Genomic DNA, 21,716 nt, shown 5'->3' with positions numbered 1-21,716 from the left:
AGGCATGTTTAAAAACAACACAAGCCCACATGCATTCTCTGAAATTTATACTGCAACGCTTTCTGTTTAGGTGAGTTCAGATCCATGAATAAATTGTCCCCCCACCTGTATGATATATGGCTAAGGTCCCTTATTTATAGACTCTTTCTGCTAAGAGTACAAAATGGCAATATAGATGCTGAGTTGCACCACTGGAATCTCAACAAAGAGAATTAAACTGATGTTGCCAGTCTTTTTTTAAAACTCTCTTACCACAAGATAGGCTTGTATAAAAAATAGGAAATGCATTATCTGAAGTGTATCCAAGTGTGTTCTGAAACATCTTGTCTGGAAGGACAGTTTTTACAGTGAATGTGTGTGATGATGTGCTCCTTTTTCAGCACAAGTGAAGTCTTGTCCTGTAGCTCATAAAATGTGATTGCATACAAGATGCTGATGGCCTAGAGGAATTTTTTTAATAATGGAGTCTCATTACCAAGATGCTGCTAAAGAAATAAGACTTGATTTGTTAACTTTCAGCAGCGTCATAGAGAAAAGTCAAGGTGAAGAGTGAATTTCAGAGGGAATGTGTAGGAAACCCATTTGTGAATTTACCGTAGGAATAAAATACCTAAGGCTTTGGAGGACAGTTAGGCTGTACTGTAATTCCCCACACACTTACCAGGAATGAGTCCCATTGAACTCAATAGGTGTACAGTTGTACCTTGGTTCTAAAATGCCTTGGTACTTGGACGTTTTGGCTCCCAAATGCCACAAACCCGAAAGTGAGTGTTCTGGTTTGCGAACACTTTTTGGAAGCTGAACATCTGGTGTGGCTTCTGCAGCTTCCAGTTGAGTGCAGAAAGCTCCTGCAACTGATCAGGAACCGCGCCTTGCTTTTCAAACCATTTTGGGAGTCGTATGGACTCCCGGAACAGATTAAGTTTGACAACCAAGGTACAACTGTACTTCTGAGTATAGGTTTTCGTTCTAATATAAATGAATTGTCCCATAATAGTCAAATTTATTTTCCCCTACATATAAATTACCTGTAAAGTCATAGATAAATATTATGTATAAATAAATGTAAAGTCCAAATATTTTGTTTCAAAGATAAAGCGGGAATATTGAATTGCCATGGTTGAAAGTATTTCTGAAGCACCGCAAAGTCACCATTGCTGCCACGGAAAATGTTAAAATGCCAATGGCAATGAGATATCAAATTTTGGCTCAGTAGTGTTTTGAACGTTGTTCTGGAAAATCTGGATCCAGATCATAGCTTAGCCATATTCCCATGGGGTGGTCCTGACCAAATGACCTTCTTCCTGCCTCTGTGAAATAGGAATAACAGCTGCTTTCTCCTTTGAAATACTGTGATAAGAATTCAGTAAGGATTGTAAAACGCATGGCACCCTTTAAATAACACTGATAAAAAGAGTTGTTCCTTTTCTGGTCAGTATAAAACTTCTCTGCTGGGGTATTCCCCCCCCCCCCGACACCTGGGAACAAGTGGGTCTTTCTCTTAAAGGAGTAGTCAAGTGATGTTCATTATCACACCAGTCACCTGTCTTGTCTCCAATGGATAAACTGACCTTTTTGGTGATCTTGGCATGTTGAATATAAATGCTTCAAGCATGTTCTTGGATCATAAAGCCACTCTGTAAACCTTCAAAAAGCGAGTTAAATCAGGATGTGTCAGGTTAAGATCTGAACATCTGTTGAAATATTATGTTGACCTCAACATACGAAAACTTCAATGTGACTTCAGTGTGAGAGTTGGCCCTTTGGAAGCATAGGAAAAAAATGTTACAAAGATGTGTTTCTGATGGGTGCTTCAAACAGTCTGCACATAAAGGCTTCAAAACAGTCAGATGCATGTATCCATGTAAAAGCATTTAATGAAACACACACACATCTATAAAGCTCAATGTTTTGTTTTGTAGTCTTTTCCTCTTTCTCCGTGTATCTCCTAGCCATAGTTTCCTAATAATTGCTTCCTATAGGAAAACCAATTAAAATTACACAAAGCCAGCAGTGCTTTTTGGGAACACCTCTTCAGAAAAACTACTTCTACAGCTCCGCTGTCTCTACACCTCCCACACTGTCAGTGTCTCCACATTTCCCCTCAACATGTTAACTGTATGCACTTTTACATTTCACGTTCAGCACGCTGACCGGTGCTACATCCTTAGCAAACCACCTTTATTGCCCATCCCGGACGGATCTCTCCAAGCTCTGTGGTAAAAACCGATGAATGTTCAGAACTATGTCTGGAAGGACAAAGCTCCTAGTTATTATCTTTCATAATCCGTGAGCTTGCAAGCCTGCAAGAGAAACCATTCCAGTTGCAATAAAACCTTGGGCCATGTGGCAACAAGATACAATGAAGGGAAAATTAAGGGGCTGAATGACAAAAGAGGGCTGGGATCTGAACTCCCCAAAGTTCAGTGAACCAAGTACTTTATCAGTGCAGAGAGATGTTAAGAAAAGCAGTCAAAGCTTGTGGTATGGATAGCTACATATGAACCCTCCTCCCTCCACCATGTGGTCTTTGTTTTCAGTGCCACTTTGTAACAACTACAGACGGAGAAGGAGTGTTTATACAGTGGTACCTTGGGTTACAGACACTTCAGGTTACGCGATTTCAGGTTGCAGATGCTGCAGGTTGCGAATGTGCCTCCCACACAGATCATATTCGCAACCCGAGGTTCCACTGTACAAAGGTGGAGGAGTTTAGTGTACCATGATGGAAGCAAACTTCCTTGAGTAGTGAGTTCCTAAAGATGAGCGGTTTCTCTGCAATGGCTGGCTGAAAGTGGCCATCATGTCAAGATAACTAAACAGTATGCCCCATTTTACCATATTTTTACATCCATAAGACACCCCCATGTATAAGACCCCCCCGTTTTGGGGGACTCAGATTTAGGAAAATGGGGGAAGATGGCCCCATGCATAAGACACCCCCTAATTTTTGACAGTATTTTTTAGGGGGGGGGGACTAGTCTTATACATGGAAAAATACGGTATATATGCATATGTGTAAAATGCCACTTGACATTTTGCTTCCCTCTTATGGGACCACAACAAATGTGTACAATTAAAGTTGAAAGAAATTAGGTTATGAGCTACAGAAATACGCGTAGTCTAAATAAATGCAAGCATGAATTATATAGCTATAGGGCTGAGCTGAGGACAATATGGCGGATGAAGCTTGTAGTAAGAAACAAATCTAAGGTGCAAAATAATTTTGTAGAGAAGTCCTGTCTCATAATTCTTGAAATGAAACCTCAACTTTTTTTTTTTTGAGGGACCGTTTATGTGCATAATTCTGCATTCAGCATATTAGCGTTGTGCTATTGATATATTCTAGGTGTTGGAAAGTTGTTCTCTTTAGAAATGTATTTGAGAAAAATGGCAAATTCCTTCTAATGATTCCAGCTCTTTGTGTCTCTGCCTCCTACCCTCTTTTCCTACCTTCATTCATTTTGCCGATTTCCTTTTTTGCTTACTGTCGGGTACTATTAAAGCCTTGGAAATGTGCTCGAATGCCTTTGTAAAAAGTTTTACACGTATGCTAAAGGCAATTTCTTACAGACTTTAATGTTTCCATCCATACAGGCAAAAGAAGAATCACTTTGTCTGGGAGAGCAGCCACGTTTGCTGTGCAAGAGGGTGCTTCTTCAGCCGCTTAGTTGCTAGAACAAGAACTGCTGAAGCTTTGTGCCTGGGAATTCCAGATTTGCAAGGGCTCCTTGCACTACCTTTTATACTCAGGTCCAGGCTCTTAAGTATGAAACGTATGTTTAGCTGGTCAGTTTTGAGGTGGCCGCCTATGCAGAAATTGCCACTTTTACCTTCAGAAAACATACTTCTGTATGTATAAAATTTTAAAGGCCATCTTAAGAAGTCAAGTATTTCTCTTAAGGAGGAGCATGTGGTTTATCACCACATGCACTTGCCTACCTAACCTTAAGTATTGTTCTGATATTGTAAGCATTGAAACATTGTGCCTATTTGTGCTGAGACTTCAATCCAATTCAAACAATCGGTAAACTTGTACTGAGCCTCTTTATTTCCAGTCTTGGTTCCTCTTCCCTTGTCTCCTTTTCCTTTTGCATTGTGACTTTTAGACTCCAAGGTTTCACACAGGGACGGTCTTGTTCTAACTGATTGTATGTAAGCAGCTCAGGGAGCCTCATGAGCAGGTTGCAAGTGCTCTACATGGTAGTAACAATAGTAATAAAGGTGTGTCCTTATGGTAAACTGGTTGTGGGAAACCACTTCAGGTTTTCAGCCTGGTGTACAAAATTGTGCCCCGTGCTTATGATGAACTCCTTTCCTCACATAAGTACATTTGGGCTGGAAACAAGAAGTAAACAGATCAGTCAACTGACTCACTTAAAAAAATGGAAAAAAATCTGTCTGGTGTGTGATGATTGAGATGTTCTGATGACAATAAATTTCTAAGCAGTGTTGTCACTGTTGTTAAGGGGCATCATTAGCTGTGGCAGTGTCACTCTGAGTGGCTCTGCAGCTTCAAGGTGGGAGAAAGTAGGCAACATGTTCAAGGGAGGCATCCTGCCACTTTGGTCAGGTATAGTCTTTGCATGACCAAGCAGTGCTGCTTGAACCATAAGGACACTGGCCCATTGGGACAGGTAGAAGGTTTTTAATGTATGATGGTTCACTGTGTTTTTTTATGTTGGAAGCTGCCCAGAATGGCTTGTGCAACCCAGTCAGATGGGTGGGGTATATGTTGTTGTTGTTGTTGTTGTTGTTGTTGTTGTCCTGCCTTGAGTCAGGAGGCATCTGCTCAGCAGCCGCAGCTAGGGTTAGGAGAAGAGAATGACTGACCATTCAGGCATTATCAAGTGTTGACCGATTTGGAGATACTTGAAACAGATGCCTGTCTTGGCCACATGACACCGGAGTCCTCAGGGCAACTTTTGATAATGCCCTCAGAGTAAGGCAAGTGTACTTCAGTTTCCTGCAAGGCATGCATCGCCCTCAACGTTTCCTCCTCCCATTCAGAAACAGCCAGCCATTCAATCCCCCTAAAGTATATCGAGCACAGACTATATACCCTGTACATGTTCAATATTTATGTGGCGAACAGATTCGTTTACACAGAATCCCGGCAAATCCTGCGGCGGCGAGACGGATTTATAATCTGACACTTGCCAGATCATAAGAGCAGGATCTGCCAAAAAAGAGAGACTGTCTGTCATCATCAGCCTGGAAGCCTTCCATGGACACGGGAGCCCGGCTGGAAGAAACACACATCTTCGCTGGAAACAGCGAAGCTCCTCCCGACCCATTGCCCAGAAGAAGACTTGGGGAAGGAGCCGCAGATCTCCAGAGAGTGTCTCGTCCTGTTGCCCGAAGCGACTTCATTCACACTGGGCGCCGGGCGCGAGCGCCCCGAGGAAAGCTCTCTAACCTCTCGCTCTTTGTTCCTTCTCCTGCTCAGCTTGGCAAAACCCCTTTAAAGTGGTTCGTGCGGTTTGGTTAGTTAGACACACATACACACTCGCCCGCGCGCTCCCCCTTCCCCTCTCTCTCCCGACAGGAGCTCTGTCAGTTCTCTCTTGAGGGCTGTGGGTAGTTCCCAACCCACAGACCTCGAGCGAGCAGCCGAGCGCGGGACCGCCAGCTACAAAGCCACCGCCTCGCGCTCTTTCCTCCTCACTCGCCGAGAGGCGCGCACGCCAGCAAGAGCCGCTCGTTCGCTGTCCGGGCTCGGGAGCCTCGCCAGGTCTTCCGAAGTGCGCAAAGCGGCGCCGAGGAGAGACTTTGTGCTGCCTGCAGGTGCTTGGGAGCCGCTTGGAGACAAGGAGTTGGCGCCCGGCGTCGCCGGCGTCTTCCTTCCACAACAATCCTTCTCTCTCTCTCTCAGCAGCAGCAGCTGCTTCTGCTTCTCCTCCTCAGCGTCCTTCCCTCTGCGATAACCTGGGCGCGAACTGCTGAGGGGGGGGGAAACCAAAACAAAAAAAGACCCGGCAAGGCGAGAGAGCGAAGCCAACCAGAGGACCCGGCGCGAGGAGAGTTTGGGGCGGCGAGAGTGTGAGGGGAGAGCCGAAAGGACGCCAGGAACCGGAGTCCCCGCCCGCTCGCTCTCCTCGCCTGCCCTCGTCCTCAGCCGCCCGCCGCGCACGGAAGGGAAGAGTTGCGCTCGCTGAGGGCGGCGATGACAGCGAGGCGTCGCGGCGGCGCCCTGTTGAGCGGAGCGCACCGGGCGCCCTGAAGAGCGGAGCTGGGAGCTGCCCAATCCGCGCTCCGCGGGGGGTCCGGCGGCGGCCCCTCCCCCCGCCCCCTTTTCCCGCCTTCCTCCCACATGGGGCGCCAGGAGGAGGCTTCCCTCGGCCGCCGGGGCGGCTCTTAGGGAGTGCGATGGGGCGCCTCGCAAAGTGACACCCGCAGCGGCTGCGGCAACAGCGAGCGAGAAGAGGAGGAGGAGGAAGAGAGAGAGCAGGCGGGGTGGGGAAAGAGAGAAATAACAGGAGGGCAAGCAAGCAAGCAAGCAAGCAAGCAAGCAGTCGGGCGAGCTTTCCCCCCCTTCTTCCCGAGGTGCTTCTCAGTCTTTTTTCCCGCCTTAGCTGCTCTCCTCGGGAGCTTCTCCCATGCCTTCCCGGCCCCGGCGGGGGGCGGCGGCGGCAGCCCCGGCGCAGGAGGAGCCGTCTCTGTGGCTCCTCTGATGTCCCTGGCCGAGAAGCGGGAGGCGAGCTTCTCCTTGACGCCCATGATGATCGAGGAGGACGCGGCGCTGAGGAACGGCAGCAGGGGGCTCTCGGGCCAGTGGGCGGACGCGGCGGCCGTGCGGCCGCGCACCACGGAGCGCCACATCACGGTGCACAAGCGCCTCGTGCTGGGCTTCGCCATCTCCATCCTGGCGCTGCTCGTGGTCACCATGATCGCCGTGCTGCTCAGCGTGCGCATCGAGGAGTGCAGCAGCAGCAGCAGTAGCAGCAGCAGCGGGGACGCGGACGGCCCAGCAGGCAGGGCGGGCAACCGGAGCGTCCCGGCAGGAGGAGCAGCCGCCTCGGCAGGAAGTGCCCGCCGCAACCATCCCAGCGCCGGGGAGCCCCCTGGCCGCGGAGGAGTGGAATCGGAGGCGCCTGGAGGGGAAGAGGCGGCGGAGGAGGAGGAGGAGTGGCAGAGGCGTCGGGAGCAGCCGCCCTGGACGCAGCTGCGCCTGCCCGGGCACTTGCGCCCCCTGCACTACAACCTGATGCTGAGCGCCTTCATGGAGAACTTCACCTTCAGCGGCGAGGTCAACGTGCAGGTCGAGTGTCTCAACGCCACGCGCTACATCGTGCTGCACGCGCACCGCATGCACGTCGAGGCGGCCCGCGTGGCCGAGGACCGGCTGGCCGGAGCCCTGCGCGTCTCCAGCTTCTTCCTCTACCCGCAGACGCAGGTCTTCGTGGTCGTCCTCAACCGGAGCCTGGAGGCGCACAGAAGTTACAACCTCAAGATCATCTACAGCGCGCCCATCGAGAACGAGCTGCTGGGCTTCTTCCGGAGCTCCTACGTGCTCTACGGCGAGAGAAGGTAGGCACCCCGCTCCCACCCTTTGATCCCTGGTCCTACTACCGCTACAGTATTTCCCTGCCTGTACTGACTCAGCGCACGAATCCGTTTGTCCCAGATACCATCCATAAGGGATATCCCCGTTCCCCGATTTATTCCCTACAAAAATGGAAACCATAGGAGCCGCCCCCTTTTCTCTCCTGGTATCCACAACAGCCTGATTTTCAATCCGTGGTTTTCATTAAAGCCCCACTCCCTTTATTTAAGAGAGTAGTTTTTTTATGACTGTCCCTGGGTAATGGATTTTCTGAGCATCTCAGAAAAGGATACTTTTGCAAAAGTTTTCCCCATCATAACTTAAATGCTATCCTCCCCACGTTCCATATTTAGGCTTGTTCGGTTCCTATATGTGCATCTAAAACTCATCCCGCAGATGTGATATTTATTTACCCACTGGCTTTTAAAGTACATATATATCTCTTAACTTCCTTGCCAGAAGAGAGGCAGATAGTGGTGGGAAGCTAGGACCCTGCAATCTGGAGGCAGGAAGAGCAAAATGTTGGATCTCCCTTATAGACTTACCGGACTCTTTATGTTATAGATCTTACAGCTGACACTTCTGCCCTTTAAGATGTTTTGATTCTGAGATACAAAGAGAGAAGGTCTCCTGGGATGTGGCCATCGCACAGAAAGGCCACCAGGGTTCTCCTTTTATTCTTCTGCACCTGCCTTTGCATGCTGGGGTCCCCATGCCGCTGCCCCTGCTTTTGTGTCGCAGGAAGGCAATGTCAGAGCAGAGGAATTCATAGTACATCAGAGAGACTTGCGCTGGGAAGAACCACGAATAAAAAGCAGGCAGTCCTGCATAGTTAATTCTCTCGTGGTGTGGGTGGCACTGGCTTTTATAAAAGCATGAAAGGCAGGATTTCTCATTTTGGATCACCTGATAAGCTGATTTGTCTAGGCACCGGGCAACATCTATGATATGATACTGAGAGAACCAGAGAACCACTTGCAGCTGGCATTCAGGATTCTAGAAAATCATTACTTGACTAGCTTTGCCACTTTCTCCTGCACTTCAGCGTAATTACCTCCCACCACATTTAACCCCCTTATTTCTCTCTCTCTCAAATAGACACTCTTCACTTTCTCTCATTTGTACAATCAACAAACAGAAAAACTGATAAAAATGGAAGAACGATGCTTTTTTAAAAAAACTAAACTAAAAAGAAGATAGATTTGGAGAACTTAAAGTTTTAAGTTACTAATGAGGGACTTCCCACAAAATAGGCTACTTGAACCATAGTGTATTGAAGATAGATTTTGTTGTGCGTGTAAGATTCTAAAAGCAGTTCACTGCAGTAACCTGACAACTTAGGTGCCAACTTTATGTTACTGTAAAGCCATGTTTAAGGAAGCCCTGGTGGACTGCACATGTGGCATTTGAAACCTGTGTTTGCAAGGTGGGGGCTGGGGTAGGGGCTGGGGGAGCAGCAGCAGAAGATGGAAGCTTCAGCTGAAGAGTCGCTGGTGGGAGGTGAGTTAAGCAGTTGCTTCTCTGCCATGTGCAGATCCCACCCTCCCAAGAGAAGTCTGCAAGTGAGAAGGGGGAGTTGGGCTTCTCTACTCGGGTTAAATGGGTGCTTTGCCCCTTAATCAACTAAGACGAAACCTAGAGTCTGCATTTTAAAGTTCCTTAAGTGTTTATCTGGCTCTGCTTATACGAACTTACATATCAAAGAATACATGAATCAGCAACTTTTCATCATATGCTACAGTCAGAGGGACAGGCGTGTTTTAACTTTGAGCTCTCCAACAAAATAGTAATGTACACTAAGAGCCGAATGTAATCAAATATTGTAACATGGATCTGATTCACATTATTTGTAGAAATGTAAACAGAATTCATAGAAGTGGCTTTCCTTTCATAAGAATGGGACTTAAAGAGACTTTTCACCTGTTTGCCTTCTGGCTGGGTTTTATTAACAGAGTTTGAGGCAACTCTGAGAGCTTTGTGCCTCTTCTGGTTGTGAGACACTGCATACACACAAGTCTGTGTAAGTGCAGGCTTAGGGTTTTTATTCATGCAGCAAATCAAACATGGAAAGCTAGGCTCTAGTTTAAAGGAAGCAAGGCTGATTTCCTGCTAGCTTTGTTAGCAGAGATCTATACTGAATTTATTTTTAAACTGCTTGTCATTGAAAATCCAACCACAGAATCTTATTCTGTAAACCTCATCATTTCTTTGAGAGTCCCTGCTGAGCAAATGGTTTACTTAAGAAATTGGCACCCAGAAAGTAAGAAGACTGTCTTTCAGCTCAGTTATGCCAATAGCCTCATCTTTAAGGATTCTAATGTTATTACATATATATTAAAAACTCAGTGTTATAATCATGGTCCATGTTAGGATTTTGTCTAATCCGCCATAATGGCTGATATAAAATGTTTTCTTTGCAGAGTTAAGTTTCAGGGAAGGTGCTACTATGTTGAATATTTTATTGCATGAAGATTAGAGTGGGGAAGATATCAACAGTCTTCCTCAGAAACTTTTCTAAGTGATTTATTAGCAGAATAGTATATCGCCTCACCACTAAGATATAAAGCATTTACTTGTATTATTTTCAGATGTTGGTTAACTGTGAAATACAACAAGAAGAAAAGAAATGTAGCAAAATTTTAATAGATCAGTATATTTAGTACATAAATTTTACAGCATAAAGTCTTTACATTGCAATTAAAACATAGTTCTCCAGTGTCCAGAGACAAATTAACTAAAATACAGTCCATTTTTTCAGTTGTATTAGAATTCCCTGCTGCATGATTTTCCTTTCTGAAATGTGAAAAGTTTTATAGAGCACCATGATTTAGAATTCTGTTCCACGAGTCCAGAAAGTGTGGCAACTTGGTAGTACTTTGCCATAAGATGGTTTGAAGCTAACATTATTTAATAACTGCTATGGTGTTATAAGATAGTTGAAGAAATTAGTAATCAGAATGCTAAATTAACACAGACAAAAGTTTACTTAAGTTGTTTGATAGATTTTTGCAGCAGACTTGAAACATATTGTAAAACTTTGATAGTTTTACAATGTAGCAGAATTGAAACATTTTACTTGTTTTGTACATTTGAAACAATCTTATTCTCTGAGGCCTGACAATGCAATTTCATGGAAAGTTGTACTAACCTTTTCCTAAGTAGGGCAGAGCACTCACCTTAAGCAAAGCAGCAGCTCTTGATTTTATAGTCAAAAGTCATAAATCTCTCTATAAGACTATGGCACCATAGAAATGCTAATTTTTGCCTCTCAGGTTATTTCACCTTTAGTGGAGAAATGAATTGCTTATTCATATACAGACACCCACCCACCCCTTGTGCTAGAACATAAGTTTTTTGCTAGAGCACAACATTTTCTTCCACCTAACTGCTTGATTTCCTTTCCCCCCTCATATCCCCCAAGGTGTCAAAATAGACAAGTTGTTGAGGAAACATGTCTACATTTTAATGGAAGATGTAGAATTAAGATAGTTGCAAATTACAGTCATCTGTACGCAAAGAAGCCAACCTGCAAGTCTTTTATAACTATAATTACACATTTAAGATTAAATCCTGTCATCAGTTTATGTGTGTGTAAGTTTTTATGTGTGAGCAACAGACTGCCATCCTGTATACACTTATCCAGGAGTAAGTCCTGTTGAAGTCAGTGGGATTTATTTCTGAGCAAGCATGCATAGGATTGTACTGCACATGCAGGATTACAGCATGACAGTTAAAATTGATTTAATTGTACTTTTCTGATAAATGATTTTTTGATCGTCAGGACCTGTAGTATGTCTTCCAGAGCACATTACCTTATGTTGAAATCGCCACGTATTCAGAACCCCAATGTGCCCACTAGCTGTGATTTCCCCCCCTCCTTTACTTTTATGCAGTATTGGGACATTGCAGATGAGATCGTATTGCATTTTCATGAATGTAACAGATGTGACATAAACATTTGTTACTTGTCGGGAAGTTAATGCAAAGAAATCATTGGTCTCTGGCATGTGTGTTTTAGTATAATGCTTTGAGGACTGAAAATTGCCTTTTAAGAACTTTCATAAAACTGAATTTATCACTAGCTAAACTTCGGTTCCAGTTCTAAATAATTAAAGACAAAAAGCATGTCTCGTATCTTACTGTAGATTTAAAGTAAGTCAAACATTTGCATTTTTGCCTGTTTGGGCATGAGCCCATTGATTCCATTGCCTTTTAGACTGCAAATAGATTAAACAATGCTAGAATGTGTATTTTACTACCATATGTTGCTGAATTTATGATAATTAATTTTGAAAGACAACTTAAACATTCAATTTTATACATGTCTATTTTATACATGTCAATTTTAAACATTCAATTTTATACATGTCTACTCAGAAGTAGACCCTATTGAAATCAGTGGGACTAACTGCTAAGTAAGGTTAGGATAACAGTGGTAGCAGTGCTAGCTTTTATCACAATTGTTCTACCAATGATTTCTTAGTGAATGGACCCAAACAAGGTGGTTTAGATTCCCAGTGATGCTGAATGTTCACTTGAGATTGATAGTCAACAAGTAACATACTGAAAAGTTGAATAAGGCCTTCAGAAATATAGTTCAAGAAGGTAAGAAACCTTTAGGTAAAGATTCGCTTTGCCTGTTTATTAATACATCCCTCAAAAGTTCTGTTTTTGATAGAGCAAAATACCAATAACAGAAATCTGAGTAATCTAAGGGCTCACCCACACTTCCACTTGTCCCATGCCTAGAAAGCACGAGTCCAAGCTGTTTTCCACTTGTCCCAAGGCTTGTTATGCACAGGTCTAAGCAGTTTTGCCATTGCCCCACTGTTTTTTCATGGAAAACCTGTTCTTTAGTGCTGAATCAGAGCAAAGGTCAATCCAGAGCAAACCCGATGGATGTTTGCTCCGATTCAGCAGTAGAGATCAGGTTTTCCTGGGGGGAAGTGACAGGGCAAGTGGAAGTGTGGAAACCCTTTTCAGACGTTGAGAATAAAACTGGTTTTAACAGAGGCTTTTCACCTTGTGAAACTTCGTAGTTCAGATAGGAAATGCATTGCTTGAAAACTAAAAATTAATAGTATAGTATCTTGTTAATTTAAGACAGCGATAGAATGTTGCAAATGGAATAGTGCCTTCAATGCACTTCAATGCAAATTACAGTGTTCAAAAAAAATAAAGTAAGATAGATGCTTTTTGCCCATTAGACATTCAGATTTAAGGATGAAGGACACTGAACTCAGACACAGTGTGTCTTTTATATCTAACTCATCCAGGAAGAAAAAGTATAGAGTGACAGAGGACTAAAAGGTAATCTTGAGCAAGTCAGTATCCCTAACCATATTTTAATCATGGTCAGAGTGCTGTGATACAGATAGCTATGTCCACGTTTCCCAGACTTTTGCATAGTAGGATAATACCTTCAGCATTCACATAATGACACAGATAGCCCTGGGCTTGCACATTCCCTCTCACACATGAGACAATGGCATTGGTCACTTCCACTGCTGGTGCTGAATAAACCACAGTTCTCCATTACAGTTGTACCTTGGAAGTTGAACGGAATCCGTTCCGGAAGTTCGTTCAACTTCCAAAATATTCGGAAACCAAAGCGCGGCTTCTGATTGGCTGCAGGAAGCTGCGGAAGTTCGCAAACCAGAAAACTCACTTCCAGGTTTGTGATGTTTGGGAGCCAAAACGTTTGAGAACTAAGCTGTTCGAAAACCAAGGTACGACTGTATATCTGAATTGGGAATTGTGGTTTCTTCTGTTTCTGGTTAGTTAACGAACTAGGATCTGAAACGAACACTTCATCTTGATTTGTATGAGGGAACCACATTTAGAATAAGCCACAATTTCCTGAGTTCAGACATAATAGGAAACTGCAGTTTATTCTAAAGTAGAAACATTTAAGGGGGAGGAGGGGGCGCAAGCCTGAGGTTTGCTGCTGGTCATTTTCTTACATTTAGCATTGTGTTTGAACTGGGTCAATAATTTTATATAACTGGCCTCATTTTTTTCTTAACGGAGATTTGTTTTATTAATGTTAGCAGTGTTAGGAAATTGTTACTGGTAGAGCCATGATTTGTCCCATTCTGCAATTCAACTCTGCAATAGTAATGAATTAAAAAATAACTTAGTGATTGCAGTTATTTATATCTCATCTTTCAGGATATAGATATTCCCAAGGTGCTTTTCTAATAACAAAATACATTTTTTAAAACCCACAGTAAACACTTACAAATCTCCAGGGTCCTTCTCAGGGCAGGTAGATGTGTGGGGGTGGGGAGTTCAGCTGCAACAGGCTTTTACAACTCCTTCACCTGCCTTCTCTGACAATGAGACTGCAGAAGCGGATTACGTAAGAATTTGTACTTAAAATGCTAAAGCATTTTTCTCCCCTCCCCCTTCATGGAAATTTATTCTGAAATAAAACGGATTTGTATGCAATCATGTCAATCTGCTGCTGTTTAGATATTTGCTTTGGATACTTTCATTACTTGCAGTGCACAACTTTGCCGCTATAATCAATTGCTTGGGAAGGTGTTACTGAGATTTACAGGTATCGTCAACTTTTGGAAATAATGGCTCTCCAAAGCATTCTTAAGCCAGAATACTTTATATGTGGCCCTAAGAAGCCAGTGTACCCTGTCAGCGCTGAAGGCCCTAGAGATTTCCCTGAGGGTAATTAAATCACTGACGCAGCAGTAGTTATTTGTTTTACTTTGTAGGGGTTAATACTGGCTGATGTTCTGTTGGTTTGAGGTTTAAATGTCAACATAAATAAATAAATACTATATCTAGTGCTTCAGTATTTATTTAATGCCAGCATCCTTTCTCAAGTGCTGCTCCTTGCAGACTGAAGCGTGCAGAAGAATTTAGCTGAAAATAAAAACTAACATTGTTGGGGAATGCTTCATAGTGACTTTATTTTGTATATCACACTGCAGTTTTCCCCCCTTGTACATTTCACTATTTTACCAGCTATCTTTGCATTAAGATCTGAATAGAAATGAGTGTTTCTTTCATCTTTTTTGTCTTCAGGTTTCTTGCAGTTACACAGTTCTCTCCTACCCATGCCAGAAAAGCCTTTCCTTGCTTTGATGAGCCCATCTACAAGGCCACGTTCAAAATCAGCATCAAACATCAAGCAACCTATTTATCTTTGTCCAATATGCCTGTGGAAACTTCTGTTTTTGAAGAAGATGGATGGGTTACGGATCACTTTTCACAGACTCCGCTCATGTCCACATATTACCTAGCCTGGGCTGTTTGCAACTTTACATACCGTGAGACTACCACAAAGAATGGAGTTTTGGTAAGTATTTTGTTTTATTTTTTAAATCAGCTTACATATATTTATTGAAAAACCTTCCTTTTTTGGGGGGGAAGGGAAATGACATGCCCCCCCCCCCAATGCTTGCATATTCATTATCTATTACATTTAAAGTCCTTTCTGCCTCCTGGTGAATCTGTTATAGTACAAGCAGAAAGAGCCTAGGATCAGGCTATTAATATCTGCCTTCACTTTTCATTGCTGCTTCCATGTATGAACAAAGGTTATACAGATGTTTGTGAGAGGAATTTGTCTCTCTTAGAAGTGTTAAAGTGCATGGTTTTTTCTCCCTTCAGTTCATGGCAATGTTTTTTTTTTTTTTACAAGTAAACAATGCATTTACATAAATACATTCAGCCATCTCTCATTGGAGCTGCTTCACATATTATCAGTTAGTGTAGTGATGGCCAAACTTGGCCCTCCAGCTGTTTTGGGACTACAACTCCCATCATCCCTAGCTAACAGGACCAGTGGTTAGGGATGATGGGAACTGTAGCCCCAAAACAGCTGGAGGGCTAAGTTTGGCCATCACTGAAATAGTGTATATATTTCAAGCGTAGCTACAGTGCAGCTGATTACTTGAGGGAATGCTATAAGTTTGGGTTTTATTTTCTGTGTGCATTCTACATGTACATTGTGTGTGGATCCAGTCTCAAGGCTAATTGTGGCTCTGTGTGGTATGTACACATGGTGAAAGAAAGGCATGACTTGCTGGTTTCTGTGTCCTGTGAAGTAGCACTTAGTTAACCAAATATCCTGTGGGCATAGTATAACACCAGTCTGTTTTCTGAGAATTCACATAAACTAAGAGCATTGTGATGCTAGGCCACCACTAAGCATGTAGGCAGTATGCTGCAACTCATGTGTGTGTGATAGCCTGAAGATGACAGTGAGCGGCATAGTAGCTGTTGCTTGTACTTCATTGACCGGCTCCATGTTGGCTAAACAGGTCATTAGCTTAAAAGTAATTATTATCAGGAACAATAACTAGTATTTCTGTTGCAAAATGAAGTTGCCGTTGATTCTTTCTCAGGGCTGTAGTGAGCCAAGTTCTACAAAAGAGTAGACCTATTGAAATTAATGAACCTAAGTTAGCTATGTCTATTTACATCAGTGGGTGTACTCTGAATAGGATCACTCTCAGGCTTTATTCAGTTACTACAGGAATAATTGTGGAACAACTTCTGCTTGGTCATTTGGACTTACCTCCTTCCCTTCTCACTTGCTCTGTTTGGGGGAAAACCCAGAACAGATTTAGCAGACAAGTGGAGGGAGGAGAGGGGAGAGAGCCCCTTTTGCACGAGCAGAAGTTGCTCTGCTTACGCAAAGAGGTACTTAGTGCTACTTTGAATATAACCCTTATCTATAGAGCTATGCGTAGTTGGAATGTAAAATCTTGAAGGGGTTTCCAGCTGCGCTTTTGGATCACTAGGGAGTGACTTTGTAATGGTTTGCAGGTGTCACGCACAAGGTTCTGCAAAAGCATTTCTTTTTGGAGGCCATACAGTATGCGTCTGAATGCCAGTTTCTAGGAACTGCAGAAGGGGTAAGGTAAAGGGTAAAGGGACCCCTGACCGTTAGGTCCAGTCGTGGCCGACTCTGGGGTTGTGGCGCTCATCTCGCTTTACTGGCCGAGGGAGCCGGCGTACAGCTTCCGGGTCATGTGGCCAGCATGACTAAGCCACTTCTGGCGAACCAGAGCAGCGCATGGAAATGCCGTTTACCTTCCCACTGGAGCGGTACCTATTTATCTACTTACACTTTGACGTGCTTTCGAACTGCTAGGTTGGCAGAAGCAGGGACCAAGGAATGGGAGCTCACCCTGTCACGGGAATTCGAACCGTGACCTTCTGATCAGCAAGTCCTAGGCTCTGTGGTTTAACCCACAGCGCCACCCGCTTTGCAGAAGGGGAGAGTGCTATTATTCTCAGTCCTACTTGCCGGTATCCTACAGGCATCTGGTTGGCCACAAGATGCTGGACTAGACAGGCCATTGGTCTGATCTATCAGGCTGCTCTTACATTATTTGCAAAGACTTCTTGTAAGCACTGAATGGTTTATCCACCGGCACCCTTCACTTGGTTCTCCACATTGAAGGAAACGTTTGGTTGTCCTAGAATGTGGCTTAAGCTTATTGGCAGCAATCTAGGAGTTCCAATGTGTGTGAGAAGTAACAAAACTGTTTACGTCAGTTTGTTTTGTTTTACAAATCTCATGTGCAGAACTGTGTAATAAGTTAAACATTTCACCAGAAATTCTGCCAGCTAATATATAACACACACAACCTGCTGCCAACTCTCATTTCTTTCTAATGCAGGGAGGAGGGACTTTTCCTTTGCAACAAGCTTAATCCACATAACAAAGCATATTTGTGTTAGAATTGCTGATTGTGACTTGGGCCAAAGAGGTGGAAAACATCTTCTGCACGCCTGTGAAAAATATCCAGTGTTTGTGTGATTATTTTTTTAAAAAAAGTAATGAACTCTGGAGTGTTTTGTCTTTTGGTGTGAGTGTTCTATAAAAGCAGATAGGATCTGAGGGTAGAGCTTTCCCTAAACATGTAGCACGACCCCTCCATAGAACATTTATGGTGAAGGGCAGGTAATAAAGAAAAAATGATAGTAGTAGTAAATGTGTGTAGGATTTCAATCTTCTGTTTGTTGGGCTGCATATCAAAACCAGCATTAAGTGCATTAGAATTTGCTTGGCTGCTAGTTTGAATGGTGTATTTTGTCTTCTCTCCCTGGAGAAATGCATTGTAACCTAAAGATTCTGCTACTTATGCCTTAGCTTTCATGTTGAGCTGTAGCTGAGGTCCATATCATAACCATCTTGGCACTTTACTTACTAGTTCAATTTCAGCTGTATTGAGTGGCAAGTCAAGATAGTTCAAAAACAGCAATAACCAGCCATGCTATTTTTTGGGCTGTCTTCTGTGGCTACACTGAAATGACTTGGTGGCCTCACTGAATTAACCTCTATCTTCACAAGATCTTTGTCTTAATTGTAGTACATCATACTTGTAATGGCTAAGAAGTACTTAAGTGATTTGGTCAGGGGAAAACAAAGCATTTCTGCTGCAGCAGTCAAGGGCTCTTGCTGCTTGTTATAGCAAAGGTTCTCTTTTTACCTGCGTCGAAATAAGAGCTGATGACTTGCACTTGAATAGGTCTCAAATTCCATGAAGTAGAGAGCAGTGATGCACAAGCACATTAATTTGTGAGAGCATTGTAAAAATATTGTGGATTAACAAAGCTCATCATTAACCGTCTTTGTCTCATAGAAGTTTTATATAAAACAAAAATGCCAGGTACAACCATTCCGTATGCTGCCAGAGTATTGAAATATTACAGTTTCCACTACAGGTGCACATAACATATTATATAGGATGGATTAAAGGATGTGTGGAAGGAGAGCTGCAATTTACTGCCTCACCATTTAAGGGTATGCAGTGTTGCAGGCTGCACTCACTTCTAGGTGACAAAGTTGCACATACTTCCATAGGCCAGAAGATCAGGCTGCTGGATTTGCAAGTGGGTAGTACAGTTATATCTCGGGTTACAGACGCTTCAGGTTGTGTTTTTTCGGGTTATGGACCTGCCGAAACCCGGGACGGGTTACTTCTGGGTTTCGGCAGTCACGCATGCGCAGAAGCACTAAGTTGCGCTTTACGCATGCACAGAAGCGCTGAATCGCAACCCGTGTGTGTGCAGACGTGACACTGTGGGTTGCGAATGCTGCGGGTTGTGAACGTGCCTCCTGCACGGATCACGTTTGCAACCCGAGTGTCCATTGTACTTTTCTTATGCTAAATGGTATGGGTGCTATTGCAAGTTAGAGCCAGTGTTTAGTATTTGGCTGTCATATAGAACTTAACTATATAAGTTCAATAAATAATAACTGTAGAAGAGTAGTCCAGAACATATCTGCCCTCTGCAGATAGGCTAATGATTTGAAGACATTTAAGTCATGGACTCAAACCTGTTTGACATTCAATACGCCAGAACACATCTTTAACATATATTTTATTTTGATTGAAGTGTGCTACGAAGTGAGAGAAGAAATAGTTAAGTTGCCCTGTCTCCTAAACAGCTACCCAATTAAAAGAGTAGTAATAGTTGCTGTCATAATGGTATAAGTAATAATAATAATAAGTAATAATATTACTTATAATATAAGTAATAGATAAGTAATAATAATAATAATAATGGCAAAGTTTTTATCGGTGGTTGCAAAAACCAGTGATCCCTATATTCTGAACAAAATGCTTGTTTAACTTGTTTAACTAGGCTGTATGAATTGTGCATTGCGTTGTAACGATTTGTTGGGTCCCTGGAGCGTAATAAAGATTGTTGTTGTAATAATAATAATATAGCACAGAACATCCTAGAAAGCTCAAGGAAATGTCCTGGCATCTTGAAGGGAAAGCCATGCTTTCTTCTTTCTTTTGCACCTTCCTTAATGCCCCACCACTAGCTAATCTTGTTATGGGACAAAACTCTTGAACTCCAATATGATGGTTAATCTGAACATGATTCCAGGCTGGTCAGCTGAGCACAGCCAAGAGAAAACTTCATCGCTTTGGCATGCTTACTCTACACAGCATGCCACTTCAACTAAGTGGTTCTTTCAAGCTTCATCGGAAAGGAGAAAATTACAAGATACTGTAGAGAGAGAAAGGGGGAAATAAATCCCTAGTGCCATTTGGTATTGCTGTTAGTCAGTTTACATGCATCAAGCTTGCACAAAGGCTGGCACAGTATGTGTACAGCAGCCAAGGGGCATCCTTTCGGAGGCATGCGGAAGAAAAACTCTTCAGCTCTGTTCTCTCCCTTGCTATATCTGTTTTGTAGGGCAACTGCATGCCAGTGTTAGGGTGATGGTGCTGCACTTGACTCTTAGGATGCTGTTCTAGGGCAGGGGCTCATTTCACAGAAATTTCTTAGAGGGGTAGTTTTGCACTTTGCTTCATAACTTTCTTTCTAGGGGGGTTAGAGACCTAACTGTTTTTTTAAAGCAACACTCAGAATTTGTGGCCCTTGCCCAGGAGAGTGTTTTGCTGATGAACTCTACAGGTTCTTTAAAGGATCTTTGGTAGTCAATATATGAGGGGAAAGATGTTATTATTTCAACAGAATAGGACAAACTCATTAAACGGTAACAAAAACAAAACAGTAAACCTCCTTAAACCTTCTTACACAATAATACAAAGCCCTCTGCCACCAAGGAATAACCCCAAAGGGACAATTTCAAAGTAATAGTTCCCCTCCACCAGATCTTCACCCACGTACACCACCAGATCCAACCTTGGGAAGCCTCAGCAGTGTTTGGTCCATCATCATCTTCCTCCTGACCACATACCCTTCACTATTTGTGCCTGCCTCAACCAGGTGGGGCTGGATATCTGCACGGCTGCCACCTTTGGCAATTCGGACTCCTAATCTGGCAAATCAAGCCCCTTTGTTCCATAGAACCCATGGGTCCCATATTGATGAACCCTGTTAGGTCTTCCCACCTCACACTTACAGACCCTTTGGCAGCACATCTTTCTCCAGCCTTGGTAACTCCTGTGGCCTCAGCACAGGGAGAAAGATTGACTCAAAGTTTTCCAGTCCAACCTTTTTGAAACCAGTGATGTTTTTGATCATACATTCTATGGTAAATTTTTTTTTGCATTGAAATAAAAAACCCAAATGGAAAGTAAATTTCTATTATCCATAGTAGTTAAATAATGCAAAGACTTTAGACTACAATACTCTGTGCTAAGATAATTTAAAATACTGAAATATCATTCCAGTCTAGGAGTGAACACTAGTCCTAGTTTGCTTCGAATACTTAAATTCTAGAGGAATAATTGGAACTGAACAGCTAATTTAACCTCTTTTCTATTCCTGGAGAATTTGTAAGCAGTTCACAATTTTTCCCAGTTCATTTGTTATTTAGATTTACTCAACAATTATTCTGCATTTGGGGGCTGATTGCAGATATTCTACACTTGAGCTCTGTGTTGTGTAATACTGAGTGCTCTGATAAATCATGCATTCACGTAGTGCAGGAATTTGGCTTCTGTAGTTATTTTCATCAGTAAAAATGTACTCGCTATATGATTTTTCTAGGAGGCAAACACAAAAGGGATGGACAGTGGCGTAGTAAATTAATCTGAAATGCGAATGAATATTCATAGCGCTTCAAGCAGGTCTACGTGTTGCAGCAGATAAGTGGGCACTTACTATTCTGGGTGGGGTATTTCAGTGGAGGTAGCGCACAGTTCAGGGCTGCCTTTGTAAATACATAAAGAATTCTAGACACTGGTTACTGTCATTCTGGTACTTCGGTAAGCTCTGAAGTCATTAAAAAATCACAAACTTCCTTTGCACTTTGATACAAAGCCAGCTTTCTAATAGCCACCCTTACTTATACATGTTTTGCTGCAGTGTACAATTTTTGTCTATGTTCTAGGTCACCTAAAATCCCCTAAGGAGTAGAACTGTTGCTCAGTAGAAATTGCTGACTAGATGTACTAAATCGTTTTACTTTTAATGCATGCAGTTATTTCAGTAGAACCCAACATTGTGAACAACTGGATCACGGGTGTGTGTGGAATCTTCCACAAGACCAATGGGTAGTTGTGGATAAAAGTGTTGGGCTTTGGCCAAGGAAACTTGGGATCAGATGACCACTCAGCTATAGAGCTCAGTGGATTCCTTTGGGCAAGTTGTTCTCATTCACCCTCATCTGTCTCATAGGGTCATTATAAGGATAAAACTGGATAACCCCACACAACCTGCCTGGAAAAGCAGGATACAAATATGATAAACAAATGAAGAGTCTTGT

The 21,716-nt window shown here is 43.1% G+C and overlaps 1 protein-coding gene across 2 annotated transcripts in view; it reads left to right on the top strand.

Annotated features, from left to right (window-relative positions):
- Positions 1-4,603: 4,603 nt before the first annotated feature.
- The window catches only part of TRHDE (thyrotropin releasing hormone degrading enzyme), a 201,660-nt gene continuing 184,547 nt past the window's right edge, over positions 4,604-21,716 (top strand). The window contains exons 1-2 of one of the 2 annotated variants that reach the window (XM_080971159.1): positions 4,604-7,530; positions 14,591-14,864. In XM_080971159.1, coding sequence (XP_080827285.1) covers positions 6,674-7,530; positions 14,591-14,864 — 1,131 coding nt within the window. In that variant the 5' untranslated portion in view covers positions 4,604-6,673. The remainder of the gene's footprint in view (positions 7,531-14,590; positions 14,865-21,716) is intronic. The other variant, XM_080971158.1, reaches the window with a different exon arrangement.

This window comes from Podarcis pityusensis, assembly GCF_964106645.2.
Source record: "Podarcis pityusensis genome assembly, chromosome: 10".
NCBI classification, from domain to species: Eukaryota; Metazoa; Chordata; class Lepidosauria; order Squamata; family Lacertidae; genus Podarcis; species Podarcis pityusensis.
This window is presented reverse-complemented; position numbering and strand designations above follow the sequence as displayed.